Raw genomic sequence first — 13,088 nt, 5'->3', positions numbered from 1 at the left:
AATATATTTTTTAATTTTTTTAAATTATTTTTTAAAATTATTTTTTTAAATGATTTTTAAATTATTTTTTAAATTATTTTAAAATTATTTTTTAAATTATTTTTTTTTAAATCCACATCATTTTTTTAGTTTTTAATTGTTAATTTTTCTGATCAAACGGGAGCAGCCGCGGTGTCCCCGGGCCCGAAAGCGTTAAAGGGATTTTTGTGGGGTTGATTTATGGCGGCGCTCGGGGTTCAGCGCGAGGTCACCGCGATCGCGGATCCGGGGGCGGGGGAGCCTCTCCCGAGCCAGCCCGGGAATTCGGGATTGGGAATTTGGGAATTGGGATTGGGAATTGGGGATTTGGGGATTTGGGGTTTGGGATCAGGGGATTTGGGATTTGGGATTTGGGATTTGGGATTGGGAATTTGGGATTGGGAATTGGGAATTTGGGGCTTAGGATTTGGGATTTGGGGATTTGGGATTTGGGAATTGGGATTTGGGATTTGGGGATTTGGGAATTGGGGATTTGGGGTTTGGGAATTGGGAATTGGGGATTGGGAATTTGGGATTGGGGATTGGGACTGGGGATTTAGGATTTGGGATTTGGGGATTTGGGATTTGGGGGTTTGGGATTTGGGGATTTGGGATTTGGGGATTTGGGGATTTGGGATTTGGGGATTTGGGGTTTGGGGATTTGGGATTTGGGATTTGGGGATTTGGGGATTTGGGGATTTGGGGATTTGGGGATTTGGGGATTTGGGGATTTGGGATTTGGGGATTTGGGATTTGGGATTGGGGGATTTGGGGGGGTCCCGAGCCCCCTCCCCAGGGGAGCCGCGATTCCCGACCCCAGGGAAGGGAAAATGGGGACAGGGAGGGGCCGGATCCCAAAAATTCCCCGGGATTGATTCCCACGTTGTGATTCCCGACCCCAAGGAGAGGAAAATGGGGACTCGGGGGGGGATCCGGATCCCAAAAATTCCCCGGGTTTGATTTTCCTGCTGTGGTTTCCGACCCCAAGGAGAGGAAAATGGGGCTGGGGTGGGGGCGCATCCCAAAAATTCCCCGGGATTGATTCCCATGTTTGATTCCCGACCCCAGGGAAGGGAAAATGGGGACTCGGGGGGTCCCGGATCCCAGAAATTCCCCGGGTTTGTTTTTCCCGCTGGGATTTCAGCTCCAAGGAGAGGAAAAGGGACTCGGGGGGTTCCGCATCCCAAAAATCCCCTGGGATGAGTCTGGGATCGATTCTCCCGCTGCGGTTTCCAGCTCCGAGGGGAGGAAAACGGGGACGTGGAGGGGTCACAGAAATTTCCAGAACGTGACTCGGGTCCCAAACGCGGCCGCGCCTCCCTCCCCTCCCCCAGAGCCAGAGAGCTTCCTTTAGTTCAGTTTATTTTATTTTATTTTATTTTATTTTATTTTATTTTATTTTATTTTATTTTAATTTTTATTTTATTTATTTCATTTTATTTTATTTTATTTTATATTTTATTTTATTTTATTTTTTTTATTTTATTTCATTTCATTTCATTGTATTTTGTTTTATTTTATTTTATATTTTATTTTATATTTTATTTTATTTTATTTTATTTTATTTTATTTTATTTTATTTTATTTTATTTTATTTTATTTTATTTTATTTTATTTTATTTTATTTTATTTTATTTCCTTCTCTCCCTGCCCTCGAGCAGCCCTGGCGGGAATGTTAATGAGATGTTAATGAGATGGGAATGTTAATTAATGGGAATGTTAATGAGACGCAAATTCTGGCAGCCTATTATTTCTATTTCTATTTCTATTTCTATTTCTATTTCTATTTCTATTTCTATTTCTATTTCTATTTCTATTTCTATTTCTATTTCTATTTTTATTTCTATTTCTATTTCTATTTCTATTTCCAATTACATTTATATTTATATTTATATTTATATTTATATTTATATTTATATTTATATTTATATTTATATTTATATTTATATTTATATTTATATTTATATTTATATTTATATTTATATTTACATTTATATTTACATTTACATTTACATTTATTTTTTCCTCTCTTTTCCCTGCCCGTTTTCCCGTTTTTTCCCGGAATTCCTCATTTCCATCCCGGTCTCTCGGTGACCTCCCGGTGCCCCCGGGGCCGTTCCTCACTTTGTCACTTTGTCACTTTTGTCACTTTTGTCACTTTTGTCCCCGCCCGGGCCCCTCCCCCCGCGCCGCTTTCATCGCTCCGCATCCAATTAACGAGCGCGGGTTAATTAAAGGGGGGGAGGGGAGGGGAGAGGGGCCCGGCCTCGCTTTGGGAAAAAATACCCCAAAAAATTCACCTAAAACGCCCCAAATCCCTCTAAAATAACCCCAAAAATCCCTCTAAAATAACCCCAAAATCCCTCTAAAATAACCCCAAAATCTCTCTAAAATAACCCAAAAATTCCTCTAAAATAACCCCAAAATCCCTCTAAAATAACCCCAAAATCCCTCTAAAATAACCCCAAAAATCTCTCTAAAATAACCCAAAAATTCCTCTAAAATAACCCCAAAAATCGCCCTTCAAACATCCCAAATCCCTCTAAAATAACTCCAAAAATCGCCTTTTAAACACCCCAAATCCCTCTAAAATAACCCCCAAAATCTCTCTAAAAGAACCCCAAAATCCCTCTAAAATAACCCCAAAAATCGCCTTTTAGACACCCCAAAATCCTCTAAAATAACCCCAAAAATCGCCCTTCAAACACCCCAAATTCTCTAAAAATAACCCCAAAAATCGCCCTTGAAACATCCCAAATCCCTCTAAAATAACCCCAAAAATCCCTCTAAAAATAACCCCAAAAATCGCCCTTCAAACACCCCAAAATCCTCCTCAAAAAGCCCCAAATGCCCCTAAAAAACCCCAAAATTCCCTTCAAACACCCCAAAATCCCTCTAAAAAATCCCCAAATCCCCAAATCCCCAAATTCCTCCTTAAAACCCCAAATCCCTCTAAAAAAAATCCCAAAATCCCTCTAAAAAACCCCAAAATCCCCTTCAAGGACCTCAAAGTCCCCCTAAGAAACCCAAAATCCCCCTAAAAAAATCCAAAATCTCCTTAAAAACCCCAAAATCCCCTTAAAATCCCCAAAATTCCCTAAAAATCCCCAAAATCCCCTAAAAATCCCCCAAATCCCCTAAAAATCCCCAAAATCCCCTTAAAAACCCCAAAATTCCCTAAAAATCCCCAAATCCCCCCAAAATTCCGGGAATTCCGGGCGCCCTTGGAGAGGAGCTCGCCCCTCCCCCACGGGAATTAATTAATTCCCGACTAATTAAAGAGCGCTGCCCTCATTAACGCTCCCGGGGGTTAATTAGCGCCCCCCTCATTAATTGATTAATTGCTGCCATTAATTAATCGATTCGGGGGGTTCGGGGTGGGGGATGGGTGACCCCTCCCTGCGGAATTCCCAAAAAATCCTCGGGAAAAGAAAATCCCGGGAAAAAAAAACGATGGGAAAGGGAGGGGGGGGGGAAATTCCTGGAGTGTGGAAATTTGGGATGGAGGGGGAGGGAAAATTCCTGGGATGGGGGAAAATTCCTGGGATGGGGGAAAATTCCTGGGATGGGGGAAATTCTGGGATGGGGGAAAATTCCTGGGATGGGGGAAATTCCTGGGATGGGGGAAAATCTGGGATGCTCTGGGATGCCGATGAAGGAAAATCTGGGATGCTGCTACAGGGAAATCTGGGATATGGATACAGGGAAATCTGGAATTCTCTGGGATGCCGATGTGGGAAAATCTGGGATACGGATACTGGGAAATCTGGGATGCTCCGGGATGGAGGTGGGGGGAAATCTGGGATGCGGGAAAATCTGGGATGTTCTGGGATGCAGATACAGGAAAATCTGGGATATGGATACAGGGAAATCTGGAATTCTCTGGGATGCGGATGAAGGAAAATCTGGGATGCGGATACAGGAAAATCTGGGATTCTCTGGGATACTGATAAAGGAAAATCTGGGATTCTCTGGGATGCGGACGAAGGAGAATCCGGCCCTGCCGGGGAAGCTCCGCTCCCTTCCCGAGGTTTTCCCGGCTGGAAAATCCCAGGATTTTCCATCCCCCCTGGTCCGGGCTCCCTCTGGAGTCCGCGCCGGGAATCGGCGCCAAAGCGGGAAAATCCCGGGAAAAACAAATCCCAAAAAAGCCGAAGCCCGCAGGGATCCGCGGGATGGGATCGGGCGGATCCAGGGATCCCCGGGATTCCCGGGAATTCCGTGTCAGGAATGAAGAGATCCCGGAAACAGCCGGATCCCGGCGGGATGCGCGGGGATGGATCCCGAGGGGATGGATCCCATGGGAACGGATCCCAGAGGGAATTGATCCCATTTTTTTGGGGAACGCTCCTTTTTCACCCCCAAAAATCCCATTTTTCCCCAAACCCGCGGGAATTCCGTGCGCGGGAAGGGATTTTTTGGGATTGGGAGGTTGGAAAAGCGCTCCCGGCACGGTCGGGAAGGAGAGGCCGCAAATCCCAGAAATCCAGAGGCGCTGATCCCATAAAAGGCCGGAGCCGCTCTCAGGGATTTATGGAGCCTCCCGGTCCCGGGAGCGCTTCCAGCCGGGAATCGCGGCCATAAATCCCGGGATTCTCGGGGTTCCCGGCCATAAATCCCGGGAATCGCGGCCATAAATCCCGGGATTCCCGGGAATCGTGGCCATAAATCCCGGGAATCGCGGCCATAAATCCCGGGGTTCCCGGGAATCGCGGCCATAAATCCCGGGATTCTCGGGGTTCCCGGCCATAAATCCCGGGATTCCCGGGAATCGCGGCCATAAATCCCGGGATTCCCGGGAATCGCGGCCATAAATCCCGGGATTCCCGGGAATCGCGGCCATAAATCCCGGGGTTCCCGGGAATCGCGGCCATAAATCCCGGGATTCCCGGGATTCCCGCGGCGGCGCCCGGGGGTCCCCGCGCCAGGGGCGTGACCCCAAAAACCCCAAATCCGCCCCAAAAGGGCGCTGGGAGAGGGCAGGGAATTCTCCCCGGGAATTTGGAGGGGTGGAGGATCCCAATCCCACAAATCCCCATCCCACAAATCCCAAATCCCACAAATCCAAATCCCACAGATCCAAATCCCACAAATCTCCATCCCACAAATCCAAATCCCACAAATCCAAATCCCACAAATCCCAGTCCCACAAATCCCCATCCCACAAATCCAAATCCCGCAGATTCCAATCCCACAAATCCCAAGTCCCACAGATCCAAATCCCACAGATCCAAATCCCACAAATCCAAATCCCACAAATCCCAAATCCCACAAATCCCAGTCCCGCAGATCCCAATCCCAGAGTTTGGAGCAGATTTCGGGGGGTTTAAGGGACATTTGGGGTTTTTTTTTAGTGGGAAAAGGGATTTTTGGGATGCCGGGGGTCCCATCCCATCATCCCAACCCAATTTTGGTTTCCAGGTGGGGATTTGGGAATTGGGATTTGGGGGCTGGGAATTCCAGGGTTGGGATTTGGGATCCGGGGTTTGGTCATTTCGGGATTTGAGGGGACGGAAATTTGGGGGAATTTTTGGGGTTGGGATTCAGGGGAATCCCGGGGGTGCCAAGCTCAGGATTTGGGGTTTTTTTGGGGCATTTTCCGACCTTTTCCCCCCTCAATTTTCCCTCCCCCGATCCCAGAGCTGAAATCCAGCCAGGAAAAAAATTCCCACCCTGCTCCCAAATTCCTCCCCCTCCCTTCCCACCCCAATCCCAGCGGGATCGGCGCCTTTTCCCCCTTCCAGGACCCCCGGATCCCAACCCGCGGCGGAAAATTCCCTTTTTCCCACATTTTCCCCCCATTTCCCCCCCCCCTTTTCCCCCCTCCCGGCCCCTCCCGCCCCCGGCGGGCGCCGCTTCCCTGGAAAAATCCATCAAATCCCGGGATTTGGGCTCGGCGGGGCGCGGGCAGATGGGAGCCGAGCCCGCCGGGAAGGAATTCCAGGAGTTTTCCAGAAAATCCATGGAGGGGCCGGGGTGGGGGAAGGGCGGGCCGGGGGTCGCGGAGGTCGCGGGGGGGAGGGGGGGGCGTTTTCCTGGGAAAAACGGGGGGAATTTGGGGAAAAGGGGGGAAAAAAGTGGAAGAGGGAACTGGGAAAAAGGTGTTTTCCTGAGGGGAAAATGGGGGAAAAATGGGGGAGGAAATGGGGGAAAAATGGGGGGAAAAATGGGGAAAAGTGGGGAAAAAATGGGGGAAAAATGGGGGGGAAATGGGGGAAAATTGGGGAAAATTTGGGGAAAAAATGGGGAAAATTTGGGGAAAAATGGGGGGGAAATGGGGGAAAATTGGGGAAAATTTGGGGAAAACTTGGGGAAAAAATGGGGAAAATTTGGGGAAAAATTGGGGAAAAAATTGGGAAAATTTGGAGAAAAATTGGGGGAAAAATGGGGAAGATTTTGGGAAAAATGGGGGAAAAATTGGGGAAAAATTGGGGGAAAAATGGGGAAAAAATTGGGAAAAAAATGGGAAAATTTGGGGAAAAATTGGGGAAAACTTGGGGAAAAAATAGGGAAAAAAGGGAAAAATTGGGGGAAAAAGGGATGTGATTTTCTGGAAAAATGGGGAAAAAAGGCGGTGTTTTCTCGGGAAATAAAAAAGGTGGAAAAATGGGGGGGAAAAGGTGGGAAATGGGGAAAAAAAAGGTGGAAAAGGGGGAAAATAAAGAGGAGGGAAGCAGAAAGGGGGGGAAAAGGGGTCGGGGGTCCCATCCCGGGAAGGAATTTTGGGATTTCTCCCCCCCGCGACCCCCGAGGTTCCCCCCGGATTTTGGGATTTGAGGGGATCCCCCCCCCGGGATCCTTTTCCTTCCCGAAATTCCAGGATTTCAGCCCAGAACACCCCGGGAATTCCAATTTATTTCTCGGTTTCTTTTTATTCCTCCCCGTTTTTCCCGTCTCCAGCGGGGGAATCTCTCCCGGAGCTGCTGGAACCGGGAATTCCGCCCGGGGGAGGGAGAGGAAAAAGGAGCGGATCCAATAAAGATGAATTACGGGATTATCGGAGACATCAATCCCGGGGATAAATCAACCCCGCGCTGAAATCTGGGAGAGGATCCTGGGAAAGGAGGGATCGATCCTGCGCTCCCAGCGCCGAATTCCCGGTTTTGCCTCGTTCTGCCCCAAAATGGGGCTGGGGAAGGGGGGGAGGGGAGAAAATCCCCCCCAAATCCGCTCCGGGGGGAGGGGAACCCACGGGAATCCCTCGGGATTGGGGCGGGAGCGGGGAACGCTCGGTCCTGAGACCCCGGGGATCCCAAACCCGGGGATCCCAAACCCCAAATCCCAAATCTCAAATCCGGGGATCCCAAACCCCAAACCCGGGATCTCAAATCCCAAATCCCAAATCCCAAACCCGGGATCCCAAACCCCAAACCCCAAATCCCAAACCCGGCATCCCAAATCCCAACCCCCAAATCCGGGGATCCCAAATCCCAAATCCGGGGATCCCGACCCCACAGCAAAGCTCCGGCTCCGGGGACCCGCCCGGGCTGTACCGGGAATGGAGCGGTCCCGGTCCCGGTTCCGATCCCAATCCCGGTCCCGGTCCTGGTTCCGATCCCAATCCCGGTCCCGGTGCCAGTGCCAGTCGCGGTTCCAGTCCCGGTCCCGGTTCCAATCCCGGTTCAGTCCCGGTCCCGGTTCCAGTCCCGGTTCAGTCCCGGTCCCGGTTCAGTCCCATTCCCGGTCCCGGTCCCGGTTCCAGTCCCAGTCCCGGTCCCGGTCCCGGTTCCAGTCCCATTCCCGGTCCCGGCCCCGGTCCCGGTTCCAGTCCCATTCCCGGTCCCGGTTCCAGTCCCGGTTCCAGTCCCAGTCCCGGTCCCGGTCCCGGTCCCGGTTCCAATCCCGGTTCAGTCCCAATCCCGGTCCCGGTCCCGGTTCCAGTTCCATTCCCGGTCCCGGGGCTCTGTCTCCCTCTGGCGGTTTCTCCCCGCAGAGCCGCGCCCGCCCAGCGGCACCGCCGGGCCCGGTTCGGCCCCGGAACCCCCGGTACAGCGCAGGGACCCCGGTACAGCCCCGGGAGCCCCGGTTCGGCCCGGCCCGGTTCGGCCCAGGGACCCCCGGTACAGCCCAGGGACCCCGGTACAGCCCCGGGAGCCCCGGTTCGGCCCAGAGTCCCCGGTTCGGCCCGGCCCGGTTCGGCCCAGAGTCCCCGGTACAGCCCAGGGACCCCCGGTACAGCCCAGAGACCCCCGGTTCGGCCCGGCCCGGTTCGGCCCAGAGTCCCCGGTACAGCCCCGGAACCTCCGGTTCGGTTCGGTCCCGGTTCGGCCCAGAGACCCCCGGTACAGCCCCGGGAGCCCCGGTTCGGTTCGGTCCCGGTTCGATTCCCGCCCCCCCCGCGCCTCTTTCCTTGTGTTTTTTACCAATTTCGCCGTTTTTTAATTGCAAATTCCACAGAAAACGCCGCGAGGCAGCGTCACGTGACCCCTCCCCCCCTCTTCTTCCTCAGGGGAAACTGAGGCACGACCTCCCCCCCCCCCCGCCCCTTGAGCACCATCCCCGTGCGGGGAAACTGAGGCAGGACCCCCCCCCCCCCCCACCCCCTAAAGGAACCCTAAAGCCCCTCCCGAGTGGGGAAACTGAGGCACGGCCCCATCAACCTCCGGCTCCCCGGCTCCCGAGTGGGGAAACTGAGGCACGGATCCACCCTCGCCCCTGTAGTGCTGCCCTAAATCCCGTCCTGAGCGGGGAAACTGAGGCAGGGACCCCCCGACCTCCACCCCCCGAGTTTCTGAGCGGGGAAACTGAGGCAGGGACCCGTCAATCCCCTGTCCCCCTGTTTCTGAGCGGGGAAACTGAGGCAGGGACCCCCCGACTTCCACCCCCCGAGTTTCTGAGAGGGGAAACTGAGGCAGGGACCCCCCGCCCTCCACCCCCCGAGTTTCTGAGCGGGGAAACTGAGGCAGGGACCCCCCGACCTCCACCCCCCCCGTCCCCAACTGGGGAATTTGGAGCCTGGGCTCCTCCTCGGCCCTGTAGTGCTGCCCTAAATCCCGTCCTGAGCGGGGAAACTGAGGCACGGCCCCATCAATCCCCTGTCCCCCCGTTCCCGAGCGGGGAAACTGAGGCAGGGACATCCCGACTTCCATCCCCCGAGTTTCTGAGCGGGGAAACTGAGGCAGGAACCCGCCACTCCCCTGTCCCCCTGTTTCTGATCGGGGAAACTGAGGCAGGGACCCATCACTCCCCTGTCCATCCATTCCCGAGCGGGGAAACTGAGGCAGGGATTCCCCGACTTCCACCCCCGGTGCTCCTGAGCGGGGAAACTGAGGCAGGGACCCGTCAATCCCCTGTCCCCCTGTTTCTGAGCGGGGAAACTGAGGCAGGGACCCATAACTCCCCTGTCTCCCTGTTTCTGATCGGGGAAACTGAGGCAGGGACCCATCACTCCCCTGTCCCCCCGTTTCTGATCGGGGAAACTGAGGCAGGACTCCCTCCTCCCCATCCCCCGCCTGACCCAACCACTCCAGCTCCCCCCCGGGCTCTCCCCCCTGCTCGCCCACCCCCAGCAGCCGCAGCACCCCGAGCTCCCGCAGCCTCTCCCGGGCCTGGCTCTCCCAGCCGCGGTTGGCGCGGGGGTTGCGGGGGGACGGGTGCGGGATGCCCCGCACGGGCACGGCCAGCCCCGCTCCCCGCAGCGCCCGGCGCGCCCGCAGCTCCGCCACTCGCCCCAGGGCCAGCACCAGCCGCACGCCCAGCGCCCGCACGGTGGCCACCAGCGCCGAGCCGCAGGTCGCCAGGAGCCGCTCCCGCTGCGGCGGCCGCAGCTCCGGGGGGGGGACGTTGCGGCCGGAGGCGGCGAGGAAGAGGAGGGGGCAGAGGTTGTGCACGAAGCAGTGGCGGAAGAAGGAGCGCGGCTCCGGGCACAGGCTCCGGATCAGCCCCCAGAAGCGGCAGCCGCTGACCTCGGCCCGCGGGCAGCGCAGCCCCAGCACCGGGCGCTTGGGGTGCTCCTGGGGGGGCTTCAGCACCCGGCCCGACACCCCCAGCCACTCCCGGACCACCCGCGCCGCCCCGAACGGGACCTGCGGGACGGGAGGGGGCGTCAGAGCCGGGGGGACACCCAGGGGGACCCCGAGACACCCGGAGGGACCCTGACACACCCAGGGACCCCCATCCAGAGTGACCCCATCCCACCCAGAGTGACCCCCACCCATCCCCAGGGACCCCCACCACACCCAGGGGACCCCCGAGACACCCAGGGACCCCCACCCAGAGTGACCCCAGCCCACCCAGGGGGACCCCGACACCCCCAGCCACTCCCGGACCACCCGCGCCGCCCCGAACGGGACCTGCGGGAGAGGAGGGGGCGTCAGAGCCGGGGGGACACCCAGGGACCCCCACCCAGAGGGACCCCAGCCCACCCAGGGGGACCCCCACCCATCCCCAGGGACCCCCACCATACCCAGGGGGACCCCGACACATCCAGGGACCCCCACCCAGAGGGACCCCAGCCCACCCAGGGACCCCGACACCCCCAGCCACTCCCGGACCAGCCGCGCCTCCCCGAACGGGACCTGCGGGACGGGACAGGAGGGGAGGGGGCGTCAGAGCGGGGGGGACACCCAGGGACCCCGAGACACCCAGGGACCCCCACCCAGAGGGACCCCGAGACACCCAGGGACCCCGACACATCCAGGGACCCCCACCCAGAGACCCCAGCCCACCCAGAGGGACCCCCATCCATCCCCAGGGACCCCCATCCCACCCAGGGGGACCCCGAGACACCCAGGGACCCCCACCCAGGGACCCCCGACACACCCAGGAACCCCGAGACACCCAGGGACCCCCACCCAGAGTGACCCCAGCCCCAGGGACCCCGACACACCCAGGGACCCCCACCCCACCCCACCCCCAGTGTTTCCCTCCCTATGGCACCCCCCAGGAACCCCCCAAAACCTCCCCGTGCCTCAGTTTCCCTCCTCTGCTGCCCTGCAGGACGCCCCGGGACTCCCTGGGGACCCCCAAAACGTCCCCTTGCCTCAGTTTCCCTCCTCTACTTCCCCCCAGAACCCCCCGAACACCCCCCGAACCTCCCCGTGCCTCAGTTTCCCTCCCCCGTGAGCCCCCCCTGAGCGCTCCGGTGCCTCAGTTTCCCCGCGCGGCGGTGCTGACCCCGGTCTGGGCCATGCCGAAGGGCCCGGGGTTCATGCCGAGGAAGAGGATGGGTTTCGGGGAGCGCAGGTAGCGGCGCACGAAGCTCCGGTGCGGCTCCCACGCGTACTCGAGCGGGCGTACACGGCGGCCACCGGCGGCCCCGGCGGCGGCAAGCGCCCGCAGCTGCTCCCGACAGCGCCCGCTCCAGCGCCAGGAACCGGCCCGCCACGCCTTCCTCATCCTCATCCTCATCATCCTCATCCTCATCATCCTCATCATCTTCATCAGCCTTATCTTCATCCTCATCCTCATCCTCACCGCCGTCCCAGCGGCCCCGCCCGCTCCGCCAGCCCCGCGTCCTTCCTCATCCTCATCCTCGGCCCCACCGGCCGCGCGGCTCCCGGGCCTTCCTCAGCCTCCTCCTCCTCCTCCTCCTCCTCCCGCTCCATCCCACATCGCCTGCGGGGACAGCGGGGACGCGCTGGCCGCGGGGACGGGGGGACACGGGGGGGACACGGGGGGACACGGGGGGACACGGAGGGGACACGGGGGGGGGACAGAGGGAGGGACACGGGGGGACAGAGGGGGGACACGGGGGGGACAGAGGGGGGGACACGAGGGGGGACACGGGGGGACACGGGGGGGGACACGGGGGGGGGGACAGAGGGAGGGACACGGGGGGACAGAGGGGGGACACGGGGGGGACAGAGGGGGGGACACGAGGGGGGGACAGAAGGGACAGCGGAGCCCAAGAGGGGGACAGAGGGACCGCGGCGGTGACAGAGGGGACACGAGGGGACAGGAGGGGGACACGGGGGGACAGGAGGGGACACGGGGGGACAGGGCAGCCCCGGGGGGGGACAGGAGGGGACAGAGGGGACAGGGCAGCCCCGGGGGGGGGACAGAGGGGACAGGGCAGTCCCGGGGGGGGACAGGAGGGGACAGAGGGGGACAGGGCAGTCCCGGGGGGGGACAGGGCAGTCCCGGGGGGGGGACAGGAGGGGACAGAGGGGACAGGGCAGTCCCGGGGGGTGACAGGGCAGTCCCGGGGGGTGACAGGGCAGCCCCGGGGGGGACAGGGCAGTCCCGGGGGGTGACAGGGCAGTCCCGGGGGGTGACAGGGCAGCCCCGGGGGGGTGACAGGGCAGCCTCGGGGGGGGACAGGAGGGGACAGAAGGGACAGGGCAGCCCCGGGGGGGGGACAGGAGGGGACAGAGGGGACAGGGCAGTCCCGGGGGGGGGGACAGGAGGGGACAGGGCAGTCCCGGGGGGGGACAGGGCAGTCCCGGGGGGGGGGGGGGGACAGGACACGCTGGCGGTGACAAACCGACCCCACCCCCCCCACCGCCCGTTCAGAGCCCCCCCAGTGTCCCCTTCCCCCCCCCCGGTGTCCCCCTCAATTCCTCACCCCCGGTTGTTCCCCCCCCGTGACGTCACACGGACCCCCCCGGTGACGTCACGACCCCCGCCGCGAGCCCACCTGAGCGCGCGCCGGTCCCGCCAAGCCCCGCCCCCCCGCGCGCGCTGCCCCTTCCCGGCGTGCACCGCGCGCGATGGGGGGGGCGGGGCCGCTCCTTTGTCTGCGCGCGGAGTTTCCCATCGCGCTTTGCGGCGGGAAAACGTCCCCCAAAAACCCCCCCAAAACCCCCCCTTCCCCTCCCCCCGCCGCCCCCGAGCCCACCCCCGGGTCCCGAACGCGCGTGGGGGGCACGGGAGGGGGGAGGGGCACAGGAGGGGGGAACGGGGGGCGGCGGACCGCGGCGCGCGCTCACCGGAGGGGGCGGGGCCTGACCGGGACACGCCCCTTCTTCCCACGGTGGGGGGGGCGGCGCGAGGAGCGGCGGCGGCGCGAGGGCGCCCCCTGGCGGGACCGGGAGGGAGCGCGGGGGTCCCCAACACCCCCCGGGGTCACCCGAGGGTCCCCAACACCCCCCGGGGTCACCCGAGGGTCCCCAATCCCCCCCCGGGGTCAC

At 59.1% G+C, this 13,088-nt stretch overlaps 1 protein-coding gene across 1 annotated transcript; it reads right to left on the bottom strand.

Annotated features, from left to right (window-relative positions):
* Positions 1 to 7,041: 7,041 nt before the first annotated feature.
* SMUG1 (single-strand-selective monofunctional uracil-DNA glycosylase 1) lies at positions 7,042 to 12,734 on the bottom strand. The gene is made up of 4 exons (XM_058861139.1): positions 12,596 to 12,734; positions 11,134 to 11,574; positions 9,481 to 10,043; positions 7,042 to 7,147 (listed from the first exon to the last, which is right to left on the bottom strand). The coding sequence occupies exons 2-4, from the start codon at positions 11,425 to 11,427 to the stop codon at positions 7,042 to 7,044; spliced, it is 963 nt and encodes a 320-aa protein (XP_058717122.1). The 5' UTR covers positions 11,428 to 11,574; positions 12,596 to 12,734.
* Positions 12,735 to 13,088: the final 354 nt, after the last annotated feature.

This window comes from Poecile atricapillus, chromosome 35 (assembly GCF_030490865.1).
Source record: "Poecile atricapillus isolate bPoeAtr1 chromosome 35, bPoeAtr1.hap1, whole genome shotgun sequence".
Taxonomy (NCBI): Eukaryota; Metazoa; Chordata; class Aves; order Passeriformes; family Paridae; genus Poecile; species Poecile atricapillus.
The sequence above is the reverse complement of the archived record's forward strand: the minus strand, read 5'-3'. Positions and strand labels throughout refer to the sequence as shown.

Coding starts and splice junctions, on each gene's coding strand:
- SMUG1 (XM_058861139.1), bottom strand. CDS start 11,427: ATGAGGATGAGGATGAAGATAAGGCTGATGAAGATGATGAGGATGATG. Junction 10,044..11,133: donor TCGGCATGGCCCAGACCGGG/GTCAGCACCGCC, acceptor CCCGTCCCGCAG/GTCCCGTTCGGGGCGGCGCG. Junction 7,148..9,480: donor CCCGGGGGGGAGCTGGAGTG/GTTGGGTCAGGC, acceptor CCCCTTCCCCAG/CCCCATTTTGGGGCAGAACG.